This window comes from Vigna unguiculata, chromosome 5 (genome assembly GCF_004118075.2).
Source record: "Vigna unguiculata cultivar IT97K-499-35 chromosome 5, ASM411807v1, whole genome shotgun sequence".
Lineage (NCBI taxonomy): Eukaryota > Viridiplantae > Streptophyta > Magnoliopsida > Fabales > Fabaceae > Vigna > Vigna unguiculata.
This window is the reverse complement of record NC_040283.1, coordinates 15,748,197-15,764,665: the sequence shown is the minus strand read 5'-3', so window position 1 is coordinate 15,764,665 and position 16,469 is coordinate 15,748,197. Positions and strand designations below refer to the sequence as shown.

Below are 16,469 nucleotides of genomic sequence, written 5' to 3'. Positions count from 1 at the left end.
TATGCAAAATCCTAGGTTATCTAATCACGATGGTGCGGTTTTGTCACATGGTGGAGCACCCACTTGCAACTGTGGAGAGGTTGTTGTGTTAAGAACAGCTCGAACTACTAAAAATGGTGGGAAGCAATTTTGAGGTTGTCCTAATTACAAGGCTAGATCCATCACCCTTTTTCTGTGATTCGCTCATCAATAAGTGGTTGCAACTAACATGAAGGTTGTTTTGTGTTCTGAATGTTATCAATAGTAGAGGGGAAGTGAAGCTTTCATTGGTTGTAATTACTTTAAATGGTGTTCGGGAGATGCTAGTGATGAAAGGGATAACACTATTATAAGGCAGAGGAGGAAGATATATATTCTGGAGAAAGAACTTAAGGGATCCAAAATGTTTGTTAATGTTGTACTAGGGATAGTGTGTTTATTAGTTGTAGTGAACATCATTGTGTTGTCACGATTGATGAAACGTGTGTGATTAAATCTGTATTAGGTGGTGTTGAATCTGTATTGGGGGTATTAGTTTGTGTATTGGGGGGTATCAGTTTGTGTATGTCATTTTATTGACTTGAAATATGTAATTGAAAAGTTGAATTGTTGTATTGGTTAGTAATTAATGAAAAATTGGTGTTAAAGAAATCTTTGTTCGGTATCGAATACAACCATTACAAACATTGAATAAAGAGAAATTTTCACTCATAACACAATATTATATAAACACATCATTGTACTTAATGTTACAACACAAAAGACATCCAATATTGTTTCGGATTTTTGAACTTACAATGTAAAAGCTGCAAAATAAAAGTAGACAAAGCATTCTTAACTTAGAAATCTAAAAGCTGCATAATACATCAAAGCCCCAAAATAAATGGTGCAACATCAAAAAAAGCATAAGCAAGCCTCATGGCTTCCACACACGTCCTCTCTTATGCTGGAGTTTCTGTCTTCTATTAGGTATGGTTGAGGTTGAGGTTGGACGAGGAATTGGAAGGTGGCATGAGTGACTTCCTACAATTGTTTTTGATCCTGCTTGGTGTGCTGCTTGTTGTGGTGGCTGATGTGATGAGTGAGTTGCCTGATTTGGTGTTGGTGGTGGTTGTTGTGATGACTGACTTGGTTGAGTCAAAGGTGTTGGTGGTGGCTGCTCTGATGACTGACTTGGTTGAGTCATAGATGGTGGTGGTGGCCGTTCTGATCCTACATTTGTTGGTTGAGTTGTTACAGGTGCTGATGGTTGTTCTGATCCCATATTTGTTGGATACATTTTTAGTCAAGCCATATTTTGTAATCTACTTCCCATTCTTGTTCGTCTCCCAAGCTTCAAGTCTTCTTTTCTTTTTAGGTCTTCCTAGTAGAATTCGTTTAGGAGGGGGCAATACATATGGAAATTCTATTTGAATCCACATTTGTTGATTGTTACAAGGGAATATGATGGAATTGTAGGTCTCTTCATAGATTGAGATTTTGAACCAATGAGGGACAAAACATTGACAAGAACCTCATTATTTATAGGACACCAACTTCTTCTTCAACCTCATATTTTCCTAAACTTCAGTTTCTGACTGAACCTCAACATTGACAAGAACCTAAATTTCAGGATCCATTTCAGTTTGTGGTTGCACCCTAATGCTATGGTGACTATCAGCGTCATCCTCCAATTCATATTCCATGTCACAACCATTATTATCTTGTTGTATTTTAGCCTCATGAACCACATTATTATCCTCCACATAATTAATGTGATCTCCATCGCCACAACCACTATGACCATCGACCTCAGCCTGGACCTCAATATTTCTAGTTTTTGTTTCTGCCACCACCTCTTCAGCGAAATATTCCAAAAAATTGTCCACAACCTCAGCTTCACAAATTGAGTGACTAACAAACATATGAACATGCCCATTCCTTCTAGCAATATTGACCATGTGCATTGCACCCATGTCACCAGACAAAATTTTCAAATTGTTCTCCAATACAACTGACTTACTAACTTTATACCACAACTCTTTAATGTTTACATAACCCATTTCCCTAAGTATCCCCATTATCTCGAAAAAACTCCACCTATCTGGGTCACAAGCCAACGTGGACGTTAACCCATTACTATAACTCAATGTTTAATTCGTTTCAAAGTATCCCCATGGTGGACCACCACCTCAAATCTATCATCACACATCCCAACCTATAAAAAAATATAAAACAAGTGACTTTATGCACTATCAGTGCCCACGAATACAATACATATTACAACCCATACCCAAGAAAGTTAAACACAGTCTCCTTTAAAAGGGGACCACAACACACTGACTGCAAACCAACAGGACCACAACCCACACACCATTACAAACACACAGAGACAGAATAACACATAAAAAATAATACCAACGCCCAAAATTTCAATACCATATAAGTAAAACGCGACAGCGAATCCATTAAAAAACCAAAAAATTTACCTTCGATTTCGTGCCACTACGAAGAAAGCGGGGATCCTATGCCACACACCCAAGGAGACCGTGAATCCTTCTTTTTCGAATTGTTATCTATTGTTTTTCGCTTCTTCCTCGAACCCTAATTTCTTCAACCGTTATCCCCAATTTCTTCCTTGAACCCTAATTTCTTTCTTTCTTCCTCAAACCCTAATTTCTTTCAAAACCCAAATAGAACTTCAATTTTTTCTTTACTATCCATATAATCTGATCTTCCTACATTGCCACATCATTTTTAATTGCCAAAGTATCACATCAAATCACTCTGTCGTTAACTTATTTAACGTTATTAACGTCGAGGACTAAATTGAACCCCAAAAAAATTAGGGGACCAAAATGAACCAAACATATAAATTAGAGGACCAAAAATCTAATTAAACCTAAAATTTATAACACAACGAATTTCATCTAATTAAACTACAAAAATCTCATCTCAAATCAAACCATTTACAATATATTCAAACAACACACAACCTGTACAAAAATAAAAATATGGTAGTCACATCATCTCTACATCCAAAAGTTTTTATAAAAAAACAAACATAAATAACTCCCCTTACATATAAATCTTTAATCTAAATAAAGTTTCATCTCAAGTAATATAACTAAGTAAAAATTTAAAGACCTAAAGTAAAATATCTTAACATAACCAAATCTCATTATGAACTTAACCAAACTGAAAAAATTGAAAAAATCACTTAACTCAATTATCTCCACCAAAGTTGATGATAAAATTATAAAAAATATTTAAAGTAATTGAAACTTATTCATTTAAAATTTTGATAGCTTAATTTAATAAAGTAATGAAGCAAGAAAGACATATTACTTATTCTTTAAAAGTTGTTCTCAAGTGTATTTTTCAAAATATTAATGAAAAACGCCGTCTGTGGGAATCGAACCCACGACCACGTGGTTAAAAGCCACGCGCTCTACCAGCTGAGCTAAGACGGCTGTACATTTATATTTGTTATTCTTTGGGTGATGAAACTTAATTTACATTAGAGAGTGTATTTTTGTCTTCAACCTCTCAAATTCGAATTCGCAAAACCTGAATCAACAATGGCGGAAATCTTCGATTCTCCATCAACTTCAAAACCTGTAGAAGAAAACACGCAAAACCCTACGCCACAAATTGACTCAAAAACCACGCGAAACACAAAACCTGGAGTCAAACGCCTCATTATCTGTTTCTCGGTGCTCCTCTCATTCATTCTAGGTCCTTTCCTCCCTCTCTCTCAGTCTTTTCATCTTCAAATACTTTATTTTTATTTATTTATCAATTAATTACTATGTTTTGCTGTTGTTGTTGCTGCAGGTTTTCCTCTTCTGTGGAAATCCATCGAAATCTACCGCGCGCCCCTCCCTTTCGATCGAATCGACTCCTTCTCGTCGCAAGTCGAATCGAATACCCTGTCCTTCCCATGCCGCTTTCAAGCCGTTTTCATCGGTTTCGATTTCAAGGCTTCGCACCGCGAGGTGGGAGCGGCGATCACGAGGAAAATGTCGGACCTAGGTCGCGGCGACTGCGGCGGTTGCGGAGGCAATTACTCCGTCGACGTGGCCGTGGAAAGGGGTGATGTTAGTGCGCTCGATTTTGGCGCGAAGTTTCGGAGTGATGACGAGGATGCTGATGAATGGGTGAGGAGTGTAGTGAAGGAGTATAGAGGAGGGCATGCTTATAGCGTTGTGGTTGTGAATGAAGGGGGGGAAGTGAGGAGTGTTGTGGGGAAGTATCGGCACGCGTGGATTGTGGGAAGGGTAGAGGAGGAGGAGGCCGTGTTGCGTGTGGCTGAGATCTTTGTGAAGGTTTTTGTTAATGGAGGGGACGAGGATGGTTCGATTCGCAGTGAGTTTATGCCTGTTGGTGCTGATGGGAGGATTGTTCTGTCTTTCAGTTTGCTCAATGCAGACCCTCGAGATTGGATATATGATTGGTATGGATTGTGGAGTGCAATTTTAATCAGATTAGTATCAATTGGTAAATGGAATGATTGTGTTTTGTTTCTGTTTTATAAATAGTTGATGTTTGGTTTGATTCACTGTGAGTAAGGTGCAGCTTCTATTGCATTGTTGCTTGGAAGTTTTCATTTATACAAATTAGTTTTCGAGAGATGAGATTATTTGCCAGTTTATGGCTTAGTAGGAAACCATGTGGTCATGCTGACACTTTTGGAGATCAGTTCTATAGATTTTCATTTTCATGAACTAATAATACCTATTGTAATTGTAAGATATATACTTATGAAAGTTGAGGCAGATACAGAATGCACCTGCTTCAACTAGTGCCATGATTGGTTAAAGACAAAGATTAACCATGCTGATGTTAAATATTCACTGAACCCTGTTACATAATGTAGGTCACAGCATTTATTGTCAGGTCAGGATTATTTGCTTATGAACTTTTGAATAGTACCAATTTGAAGTTTTTGTGATGATCATATTGTAGGAATTTTCGTGAAATTGATGAGACTTTCTTACAACCCGTGATTGAGGCTTTACAACCTATAGCCAACATCAGTGTTGAAAGCCAGGTGAAATCTCGTGTAAATGTAACAATTATTGCAAGTCATTGGATCCCATAGATTAAGTGATTTATTGTTCCTCCTGTTTTGCAGGTTTTATACCATACACCAAAGTCTTCATTTTCTTACTGGGATGATAAGCATGGCAGCCACATATTTACAGCCAAGGATCTTCCTTTCTTTGTATGTTCTATCTATGGCTTTGAATTATGATTCATCTATTTAGTTTAATTTGAAATCAATTACATGTTTTGAGGTCTAAATTGTAAGTCAACAAAATTATTAGCATAATGATGTAATGTAACTTCCCACCTATATTTTGGCCATTCGGAGGTTTTTGTTATCTTTTTTATGTTTGAGTTCTCTTAGATTTGGTTCTAGTTATATACCTTTTTTATTAATGGAAACCTGCTACACTGTTCCTTTTTATTTCCTCTCCGTAGTTTTTCTATCTTCCACGTATCTGGTGGGATACTATAATATTATATTTATGACATGAATGGTTCTATCTGAAACAGGTGAATTCAAATGAGTGGCACTTAGATACTTCTGTTGCAGCAGGAGGAAGGTCAAAAGTATTGCAACTTGTAGTGTATATCACTTGATCCTAAATTTATTTACTTTTTGTTTGCCACAAACGTGAATCTAGAATTTATTTTGTTCAGTTTACGGTATATAGTCTTTAGTACTAGGTGGGGGGCTGGGGGAATGAAATTACTTCTCAACTGTCTGATTCCAGCTTGTTTATTACGTTATGCTATAAGACAGCTTACATTTTAAGCTTTCTTTATATTAGGTATATACCATCTGCAAAGGAGTGTCCTCTTCAACTGAAGCTTCCAAACGGAGATATCTCTAAAACTAATGGCTTTATATCTCCGGTTATTCATCTTACCTTAAAAAATTTCCTTATAATCTTATAAAATTATGAAGTCTGTTAACATTATGAAGCACCTATTCTGGAATGTTGCAGATGTGGGGAGGTGTTGTTGTCTGGAATCCCCAAAGCTGTATAAAAGATTTAGAAAGTAAGGATCCAGTTAGAAATACAATTTCTCGTCAGGTTTGTCTTATATTCATTAGTTGGCTATGTTGTTGACAATAATTTCTCCTCATTGTTACTTTTATACGCAAGTATTTTTATTGGTTTAATTACTCGTAAGCTACCCAGTTTGGGTGAAGGGTGTCAAATTGGTATCTCGCGAAAAAAAGGTGTCAATTTAATACCCAAATAAGTTTAAGTGCATCAATCAGGTGCATCCCGTTAGATTGTCAAAAACGGCGTTAAATTTGTGGTGATGTGGCAATGCATAACAAATACGTGTCATTGAAATAAAAAGATGTGTAAAAAAAACAATTGTACAGTGTTACAAATTATTTAATGAATGGTAAAGTTTGAATTTGCCTTATGTCATTTGTGGCCGTTATCATCTTCTTCTTCCTCTCCATTTGCTTGCTTGCTGGTTCAGACCTAACCCTCTTCCTAATCCCAAATACACCCTTTTGATTTTTTCCAATAAAAACAAAGCTTATGAGGAAACCCTAATCTCGGGTTCCTTTCCCCCTCCTCCCAATCAATATCCCCCAGGGTTAGGTGTAGAAACTTTAGAACCCTAAAATCCCAAAACTTCAGAACCCTAAAATCCCAAACCTAAAAAGATACATAAAAAATTCAGAATATTTGAAATTGGCATTGGAATTGAAATTACCCTATTGTAGCAACAAATGTCGTTGTACAGTTCAAAGAATAAAAGTGACAGAAAAATGAAAGAGGACAAAATTAGGAGCTTGGTCTAACGTGACTGTGTCATGAATCGGAAGGGAGAGGAAATGGGAATTTAGGACTCAGATTCGGCGTCGATGGTGAAAACTAGAAGATGAAAATCGGTGGAAATGGGAGCGAAATGAGATTGAGATTGCAGAAACCCCCAAATCACATGAACCTCGATCACCTTCTCACTTTTCACTATGCTTTCCTGCTTTTCTTGACTCAGGGCCAATTCGAACATTACAAATTTTTTTTAATTCATTTCAAAATTCCTATTTTTTATTTAAATTACCACGTCACAAATAATTGGTATTCCACGTGTCAAATTTTTGTGTCAACATACTCTTTTAATTGGTCAACGTTAATGACTTTAACAGCGTTAATGAAAATGGACTTGATTGATGCACTTAAACTTATTTGGGTACCAAATTGACACCTTTTTTTCGCGGGGTACCAATTTGACACCCTTGATCCAAATTGGGTACCTTACGAGTAATTAAACCTATTTTTATTTGATGTGTGATTCACTGATACACTTTCAGCCTTGATATGTTCTAAGTTATAATCGATAGATTATCATTGTAAACAGCAATTTGGAAAATAATTTTTTCTTTTTTATAAAATAAAGAATTTAATGCCATTTATTATGCAGATATACTTGGTGCATGTTTGGAAATTGCTTAGTTTTAGTTAATATTCATTTAAAAAAGATGCTCGTGATTCATGAAGCTGGGCAAACTTGGCAATTATTCATTCGTATTAAGATAATCTTGACATGCATTTTTATAGTCTCAGTGTTGTAGATAATCATTAATTCTCGTGCCAAACATTGAAGCATGCTTATTCTGGAACAGGATCTCCAGACGCTTTTTGAAGTTCTCATGGGGCAGCTGCGGCAACTCCTTGGTCTGAAGTCTGATAACCTTTATGTTGGTGAGTCAGGCACATCCATTCTCCTAGGCAGTGAAAGGGGTTTCACAGAATGGTGAGAATAATAGTCCTTGTTCTACCCTTCTAAAATTACCAACGGCATGTTTTATGTAGTTATTTTCTTCTGTTCAAAAGTAAAGAACCAAGAATATGTTGGTTGTTTCAAATATACAGCGGAGTTTGTTTATATAGAATAATTACAATCAATCCATTTAATTGGAGGACATTTTATTCCTATAATACCAATATAAACATAACTGTACAAATAATAATAGTAATAGTAATAAAGAGAGAATATAAAACTGGTCCTATTCAGATTCTCTATAGTCCGTCTCAAACTGGAGAAAATAACTCACTCATATCTTTTTTGGTTGGTTATGTTACTCTACTTTCATTCTTCCAAAATGATGGCTTAATGCGGTCACTTGTTTGCTCTAGCGCACCATATTGGCTAGATCAATGATTTATTTTCCTTCTTACTTTTGACTTGAATACGTGAGACTTCTCTTTATCTTGTCAAATTTACAGTTTAAAAGAAAATCAGATTGAGCCCTACACATCATTGATATGATATATTTTAAGCTATCTTTGATGTGTCTCTGAATTATATGATTCAATGCATGTTATTTATCGTGATTAAAAAAATGGCTTAATGATCTACTATATGAATAATGAATCATGATCTGATAACCTTGTATTGTCCATTAAATAGATGAACCCTAGACTAGACTACATGGTATTGGTTGATGGCACGAAAGGTACACATTTAGTTTGGAATGGTGGTAGAAGGGAAATTTTGTTACATTTATGCTGTATGCACGTGGCTAAGAGGCCGAAGCTATTTATTTATATAATTTATTTTCTTGTGTAAGGAACAAATCACCATGAAGTTGTTTTTGTGGTGAATTTTGTGTAGGGAGTTGGATGTTTTATCTCGGAAGCATATATGCTTTAATCTTCTTTCATGTGCTACAACACTTGGATCGCTTTCTAGATTGGTATGTTTCTGAATTAAGTTTCTTCATCTGTCTGTTTTTGCTGGCTACTGTCTATTTAAATATTGTCGAACTTTCATTTCCTGCAGGTACAGTCATTGCCAAGGATGATTATCATGGATGAGATTGGAAAACAGGTGATTTTTTGGTCTACATGCTTGACCATTGCTTGTTAGACTTATGTTGGATGACACTAGATGAAGGAGTATATGAGAGAAGAGCTTGAGAGATCTTAACTTAGATCCCTCGTGTAAGGATTAGTGGCTTAAAAAAGAACCTCAAGGAAAGAGAAAAAGGAAAACATGATAGAGTTTACTTGTAGGATTTTAGGTTACAATAGATGCAACACAAAACAACTTTTGTTCAGAAAATGGTATAAACTATTCTAGCACTCTTGGTGAGTTGAAACATACAAGCTTGGAACATAAATTAAATACGTGGTCCTCTCAAGGATTTTGTCAATATGTCTGCAAGTTTATCATTAGAGCCAACAAACTCGGTGCAAATTTCCTTGGAGAACAACTTTTCTCTAACAAAATGATTGTTAATGTCTATGTTTGGTCCTCTCATGAAACATAGGGTTAGAAGCAATGTGAAGAGCTGCATGATTTATTAGAGTACATCTTCATTTGTTGGATTTCGTAAGACCTTAGTTGTTGGATAAACCTTTTGATCTACTTTTCCAAGAAATAATATTCCCTCAAATGAAAAACAATATCCAAAATAGTGGGATGTCTATCTACAAGAGATCTTGCCCAATCAGCATCACAAAACCTAGATCTTTGGTTACCTTCTTTATCTTCATATGGCAAACCCTATCCTCAAGTCTTTGAGGTATCTGAGAAGATCAATGCGAGGAGTGTGCATAAAATTGCTGATTGCAAAGGATAGGTTAGACTTGGTAATCATAGTTATCTAATTGAGATTCGTATCGTGAATCGTTTTGTGAATTTTTTTGAATCGTGAATCAAATCCTATTATGAATCATAAGATACATGATAAATAAAATATAATATATTTAAGTAAAAATGAGTCATATGAAAAAAAAAAACCATTAAAAATATCATATATTATAATTAAGTCAAGATCTCCAATTTAAATGTTACATCTTAATTTTATTCTTTCCTTCATCATCTCCAAGATCAATGTCACTTAGATCATCTTCTTCATCTAATATAACATTTTGTGGCAACTCATCTTCATCCTCTTCCTCAACTTCTTCAACCATCCCTTCAATTTCATCATCATTTGTTGTTGTAGTAGATTTTCCCTTTTTGTTTAAGTTTCTTGGACCCTTCTTCCTTTTCTTGCTTGGAGCTCCCTCTTCAAGAGTAAAATATTCATGTATATCCATCCATGAAACATCGTTTGGTAGACAAGGATCCTCTTTTCCAATAATCCACTCATCATCTAATTCAATATCAAATAGACATATAGGATCATAAGTATCTCCTTTCTCTTCTCTAAACCTTTTGTCTCATCTCAAGTTGAAGATTATATTTAACAAAGACAAGAGCATTTAATCTTTGTTGTTCCAAGCGGTTTCTTCTTTTGGTATGGACTTGATCAAATATGCTCCAGTTTCTTTCACAACCAGTAACACTAAGTGAGACTTAAAATCCTCATTGCTAGATTTTGCAACTCTTTACCCTCAACACCATAACTTTACCACCAAAGAGCTGCAATGTCAAATAAAAAACTAACATTTATAATTGTGGAATTATGATTTTAATAAAATCTTAAAAAAATAAAATAAAATTTATACCATGTTCCTTCTTATCCCTAGTATCAATTGCCATGCTTCTTCCAAATAATCCTTGGGGTTTCTTAAATCTACCAAGTTGTTGATCAAGTTGAAATCTAATCCTTCTATCTGGATCATTTTTTTCTGTGGTCAAATAAAAAGTAGGTATTAAAATCTATCATTATGAAATTGTAATCTAAGAAAGTATAGTGTTATAGTTACTTACTTAGGATTAAGGTAGTAAGCAGCAACATGAAGAGGTCTATGTAACTGCAAATTCCGACGAGTATCAATTATTTTCCACACTTTTTTATAACGAGATTCTTCATCCTTGAAATTTGCAGCTATTTGCTCTTCAGCTCTATCCATAGCTTCATAAATATATGGCATTGCAGGTTGAGTCTCCATCCACAAGCCTTAGTATTTTCACAAGTGGAGTGACACACTTCAAGCAATATTGGATAGATTTCCAAAATCTATCATCAGATAAAACAATGCTCACTACTTGTTTACCTTCAGTCTTACTAGCATATTTACTAGCTGTCCATTCTTCTGAAACAAACATACCTCGAAGAGCATTTTTCTATTGTGCTATACATTGAAGGGTTAGAAAAGTAGTTGCAGATCTTGTGACTGTAGGTTGAGCTAATTCTTTTCCTTTAGAATATTTTCTATATAAATTTAGGATCTATGTGTGTCTATAAATGAAAGTTGTGATTTTTTTGGCATTTGCAATCGTATCGTGATACGAATTGTACAATTCATACGATTCTAACTACCATGTTTGTAATAGTGAGAAGTGACAATGTTGATGCAGGATGTTAACTCATTGGACAATATACGCAGAGTTGGATCAAGCTCTTATACTAACTTGAAGGAGTATATGAGAAAAAGAACTTGATAGATGTTAGATATCTCTTTTTATTCAGATTCATATGTTTATAAGGATCAATGACTTTCAACATAAGCTTAAGGAAAGAGAAAAAGGAAAATGTGATAAGAGTTTTTCCCTAGGATTCTAGGTTATAAATAGATACAACACAAAACACCTTTCCTCAGAAAATAATATAAATTTTTATAACAGTACTATTTATGATGTCATTCATATGCTAATAGCTGATAGGGTGATGAAGTGTTGTCTTTGATGCATGTAGGGGTGGGCATGGATTGGATATTTAATGATCCAATCCACATCCATTTTAGATCCAAATAATTAGATTAGATTTTTGACCCAAATTCATTTTTTTAGCAAAAGTAGTTTGGATTTTTTTAAAATCAAGATCCAAATATTTGGATCAAGATTTAAATCCAATCCAAATATTTGGATCAAGTTTAAAATCCAGAATCCATTTTTAATAAAAGAAATTTAAATTGAATTTCTTAAAACTTGTGTCATTAAGGCCCGAATGACTAGGATGGGATCGACGACCTGGACGAACCCGACGACCCGGACGACCCAGACGGGCCTGACGACCCGAACGACCCAGACGGGCACGATGACCCAAACGGGCTCGACAACCCGAACGGGCCGGACAACTCGAACAGGCCAGAAAACGCGAACAAGCTCGACGACGCGAACAGGCCCAACGACCCGGACGGGCCAGACGACCCGGACGGACCGGTCCAAATCGTCGGGCCCAATCGGGTAGTCGGGCACATTTGAATCGTGGGGCCCGTCTGGGTCGTCAGGTACTTCAAGGTCATCAGGCCCGTCTGAGTCGTCGGTCACATTCGGGTCGTAGGGCCCGTCCGAACGTCGAGCCCGTCTGGGTCGTAGGGCCCGTCCGGGTCGTAGGGCTCATTCGTGTCATCGTGCCATCCGGGTCGTAAGGCCCGTGTAGGTCGTCAGGCTCATCCAGGTCGCCAGGCCCATCAGGGTCGTCCAAGTGATCAAGTTCGTCCGGATCGTCTGGTCCATTCGGGTCGTCCGGCCTGTTCGTGTCGTCATGCTCATCCGGGTCGTAAGGCCCATGTAGGTCGTCAGAGCCGTCCGGGTCGTCGGGCCCGGGTGGGTCGTCGGGACCGTCCGAGTCATCGGGCCCTGTCCGGGTCGTCGGGCCCGTCCTGTCGTCGGGCCCTGTTCGGGTCTTCGGGCCTGTTCGGGTTGTCAGGCATGTTCGGGTTTTTCGGCCTGCCTGACTTGTTCGGGTCTTTGGGCTGCCTGACCTGTTTTCGTCATTGGTTCTGCCTGGCCCGTTTGGGTCTTCGGGCCCACCTGGCTCATCAGGTCATTGGGCCTGATCGACTCGTTCGGTTTGTCGGGCCCGCCTATCTCATTCATATCTTTAGGCCCGCCCAACCTCTTATGGTTGTCGGGCCTGTCCGTATAGGTCGTCGAGCAAGACCCATCCAAGTCTGAATTTAGCATAGTTCATCTCAACCTTTAGTCTAACCTAACTAAAAATTTAAATTGAAAATTTGGATTGGATTTTTTGGATTATCCATATTTAAAAATCTTGATTTATAAAATGGATATCCAATCCATAAGATATATAAAATGTAAATTAGATTGGAATCCATATCCATTAAATGGATTTTAAATGGATTAGATTTTTAATAAAATGGATTATAAATGGAGTGGATTGGAGCAAAAGTGGATTGGATCAAGAAAATTAAATTTTTTGCCCACCCCTAGATGCATGTTACTAATAAGCACCTACGTGGATGAGGAACTCACCCTTTAAAGCTAGCTTTTAAAGGGGCAGAACCAAACACTTCATTTCTCCTACGGACATCCCTTACTACTAATCGCGTGTTGAAGTTTGACTTTAGTGCATGTTGTCATTATGCACCCAAGTACTTGGGGAACCATCCTTGAATCTATTAAGTAAGGAGAACCTTAACTTAAATACTGTACTGAACATCCCATATTCCTCAATATGAGACTTAAACGCAGCCTCATAATGCTAAAGTCCCTCCTATCATAGACCTTGAGAGCTAACATCTCGACAATGAACACTTTATAGCACATCACTCAACTTCTTTGTTGGTCAAAACCCTCCACCTATCAGAAGGAAGTCTTTTCCTGATACCTACAATTCAACACTTCTAATACCAACTGACAAACACCAAAGCTAGTTGTTAAGAAGGGGAAACCACATACTTGAATACTACACCGAATATCCCATACTACTGAACTGGGGTTTAAACACATAATATTCAAACCCCTATCAGTGAATGTTCATTTTAGGTAAAATAATGTTTTTTTCCCTTTGCATTTTAGTTGTAAAAATTTGTAAGTTATGATATTTAATTTTAGATTTTGGTCAGAAAGTAACTTGATTTTCAGCGGTACTAATACATTTGTTGTATATTAACTTTGACCGATGAATTGATATAAAAATGTTGTCCTCATCTTTAATTTCCAACTTATACTGTTTCTCAATATTTTATGGTCTTCGAGCAGGTAAAGTTTTCTCTTGAGGCAGCAAAATTTGCTCAAAGTAATGCATCTATTGGAATATATGATGCTTCAGCTGGTATGCCTTTCATAGACTTTATGATGATATCAAAAGCTTGTTACCGACTTTGATGAAAGTTTACTACCTGATTTCTGCTACTAAAATATGGTTAATCTCTTTTCTTATCAGTATCATCAAGGCAATCAAGATCTCTGGCCGAGGATGCCTTCTTTCATCCTTCAATTATGTCTATAAGCTACTATTCATTTGAGCATTGTTTTGCCATCTATTCGGTTTGTCCTTGAACTCTCCTCTCTGCCCTATAGTCCGGCTTCTGTGAATTGATAGAACTTGACCTGTGGATGATTGCTTTATATTGGTGGTCGTCTTTACCTTTTGGCACGCATCATTAGGGAATGTAGGTTATGCATCTGAAACGATTCTTGTTTAATTTGTCATTTTTTTATCACAAAGACTGAAATGAATATTAAGATATTGGAAGGACCGTGGTGCCCATAAAAAGATGTCATTTACGGAAGCTTGTGTTGAGTGTTCTCTTTAGCCTTTACTTTGTTCTTTGAGCAAGTCTAAATTCTTTTTGGCTTGTTTGCTGACCTCATTATGTTTGTTGTTACTGCCTCTGCTGCTGAGATACGACATCAATTAATTGAGTCGATTTTAAGCAGCAATTGACGACTTTCCTTCTGTTATTGCAGCCATTTTTCCTGCCAGTTATTATGCATGTCCTCCTAGGTGCTTTACGAGAATGGAAGAGGTACAAGCAAGAAAATAGAAAGTATTTAGCAGCGAAGGCCAAAGAAAAAGTTTCATAATCCTCTTGACCATAGATTAACAAGATGAAGGAAGTTTCCTGGTGGTTGGGGCCTAGCATGTGGTAAAGCACCTCAGTAAAGCCTCCGTCCTCTCTTCCCAAGATCTGCTGAATGTGTGAATTTTGCTGATAATGACAATATTGACATGACACTTACCGGACATTTCACATTATTGGAGCAAGGTAATGTTGGCACGGTGGCTTTTGATTCTACCATAGTTGAGTAGATTGAGGAGAAAAAAGCATTTTACTAAAAATCATACTTTAGCTATTGAAAAGTTTCATTACTATGTGAAATCTATCAAATCGAGTATCTTTATTCTACTGTGCACTTCATATTGTGAATGAAAAACGACACCTTTGACTAGATTTTGTTGAATTGTGCTTATTATTTGTGATTTCTTAATGAAATAATTGATATTTGCATCCATTGTAATCTTACTTTTCACATCTCTCCTTCCTTACTGAAGCGGTAGAACCTTATTAGTGGAGCAAAAATTATGGAGATTTACGAGGGAATTTTATCATCTACATTGTCTTTTTTGGGAACTGCATATATACGAGAACACATTGATAAATCATAAGTAGATTCCTTTTATGTCAAATTTGTTACAAAATTGAGTATCTATCTTTGCATTTAAAAACCATGGTTCCTCCACTAAAGCTGTCAAATGAAGCAGAGAGACGCTATTGTTAGAGTCATTATATTTGTGCAAACGATAAACTCTAATAATTTGCATAAACTTCAAATAAGCATAATGCCCTGAGTTTACAATTACAATAAACACTATGACAGAACATGCATCTAATTCAAAATGAATTTTAAACCAACTGTATGAATCTAAAACAATACCCGAAAAAAAAAAACTTACATTAATGTATGTTTTGGTTGCATAAAAATTGAGGAATGGAGGATATGGAAACGATATTATTTGTTTGGATAAATAAAATTTGAGGTAAGACCTATTAGTATTCTTTAGTACTTCAATCTAACATTTTTAATTTCATATTAGTTTCTTTTTTTTGTTTCACTAGGTCACTGTTCTTGACATATCAATGCACCTATCTGACCATTATCAGATTCTCCAACTTCAGAAACTTTTCCATCCAGAGAGTTCTTCGGTGCTTTTGGATGGAAAATCATGAATATAATAATAAATATGAATGAGTTGAAGCAATAATGACTAAAGATATTTTAGGAAAACGTTAATTTATTCGTACATATTCCAAAATCCTTTAACAAAAGTTCCTTCTTCTTATACATGATAGTCTGGTAAATTCGAGACTCCTCTCTACAAGACAAGGAACCTTAGTGAGATTCAAACTTGAAATACCGATTCGTGGTAAAGCTTTGATATCATTGTTACAAAAAGGTTAACACCTTCATACAAGGATTCAAATTTCTTTAACAAACATTCCTCCTTCATAGGTAGCACTTGACAATTTGGTAAATTTAGGACTTTCCTTTTGTAGGAGTAAGATTCTTAATGAGGTTCAAACTTGAGATGATATTAGAGTCTTGTAAAGAATCTAATGTTTCGAGTTCAAACCTCGTTGAGACTCCTACTCCTATGGAGGAAGAGTCTTGAATTCACCATGTTAATAGGTGTCAACTTCTAAGACTGATAGGAGTTAGTCTCTAAAGAAGGATCATTTCTTAAGGAGTTTTAAATTTAAATCCTTGTATGAACAAGTTAACCTTATCATAATAAGTAATAATATTATCAATTGGTACAGTCTATTTAAGAGAGAGTTGCAAATCCTCTATAACCCATTCTTCTTTATAATAGTCGATAA

General features: G+C 36.2%; 1 protein-coding gene and 1 non-coding gene across 4 annotated transcripts; one reads left to right on the top strand and one right to left on the bottom strand.

The window, feature by feature from the left end:
- Positions 1-3,358: 3,358 nt before the first annotated feature.
- TRNAK-UUU lies at positions 3,359-3,431 on the bottom strand. Its single transcript has one exon. It is a non-coding gene; the product is annotated as a tRNA-Lys (tRNA).
- A 66-nt stretch (positions 3,432-3,497) lies between these two features.
- On the top strand, positions 3,498-15,113 carry LOC114185123 (GPI transamidase component PIG-S). Of its 3 annotated transcripts, none has more exons than XR_003604751.1 (13): positions 3,498-3,696; positions 3,796-4,414; positions 4,927-5,011; positions 5,096-5,185; positions 5,521-5,594; positions 5,799-5,883; positions 5,976-6,065; positions 7,625-7,755; positions 8,617-8,698; positions 8,785-8,832; positions 13,846-13,918; positions 14,030-14,258; positions 14,557-15,113. XR_003604751.1 is itself a non-coding variant. In XM_028072654.1 (13 exons), the coding sequence occupies exons 1-13, from the start codon at positions 3,540-3,542 to the stop codon at positions 14,671-14,673; spliced, it is 1,785 nt and encodes a 594-aa protein (XP_027928455.1). In that variant the 5' UTR covers positions 3,498-3,539; the 3' UTR covers positions 14,674-15,102. The 3 variants fall into 3 exon arrangements, 2 of the variants coding, with proteins under 2 accessions (XP_027928455.1, XP_027928456.1); XM_028072654.1 differs by having other exon boundaries at positions 14,030-14,133; positions 14,527-15,102; XM_028072655.1 differs by having other exon boundaries at positions 3,499-3,696; positions 14,030-14,133; positions 14,557-15,102.
- Positions 15,114-16,469: the final 1,356 nt, after the last annotated feature.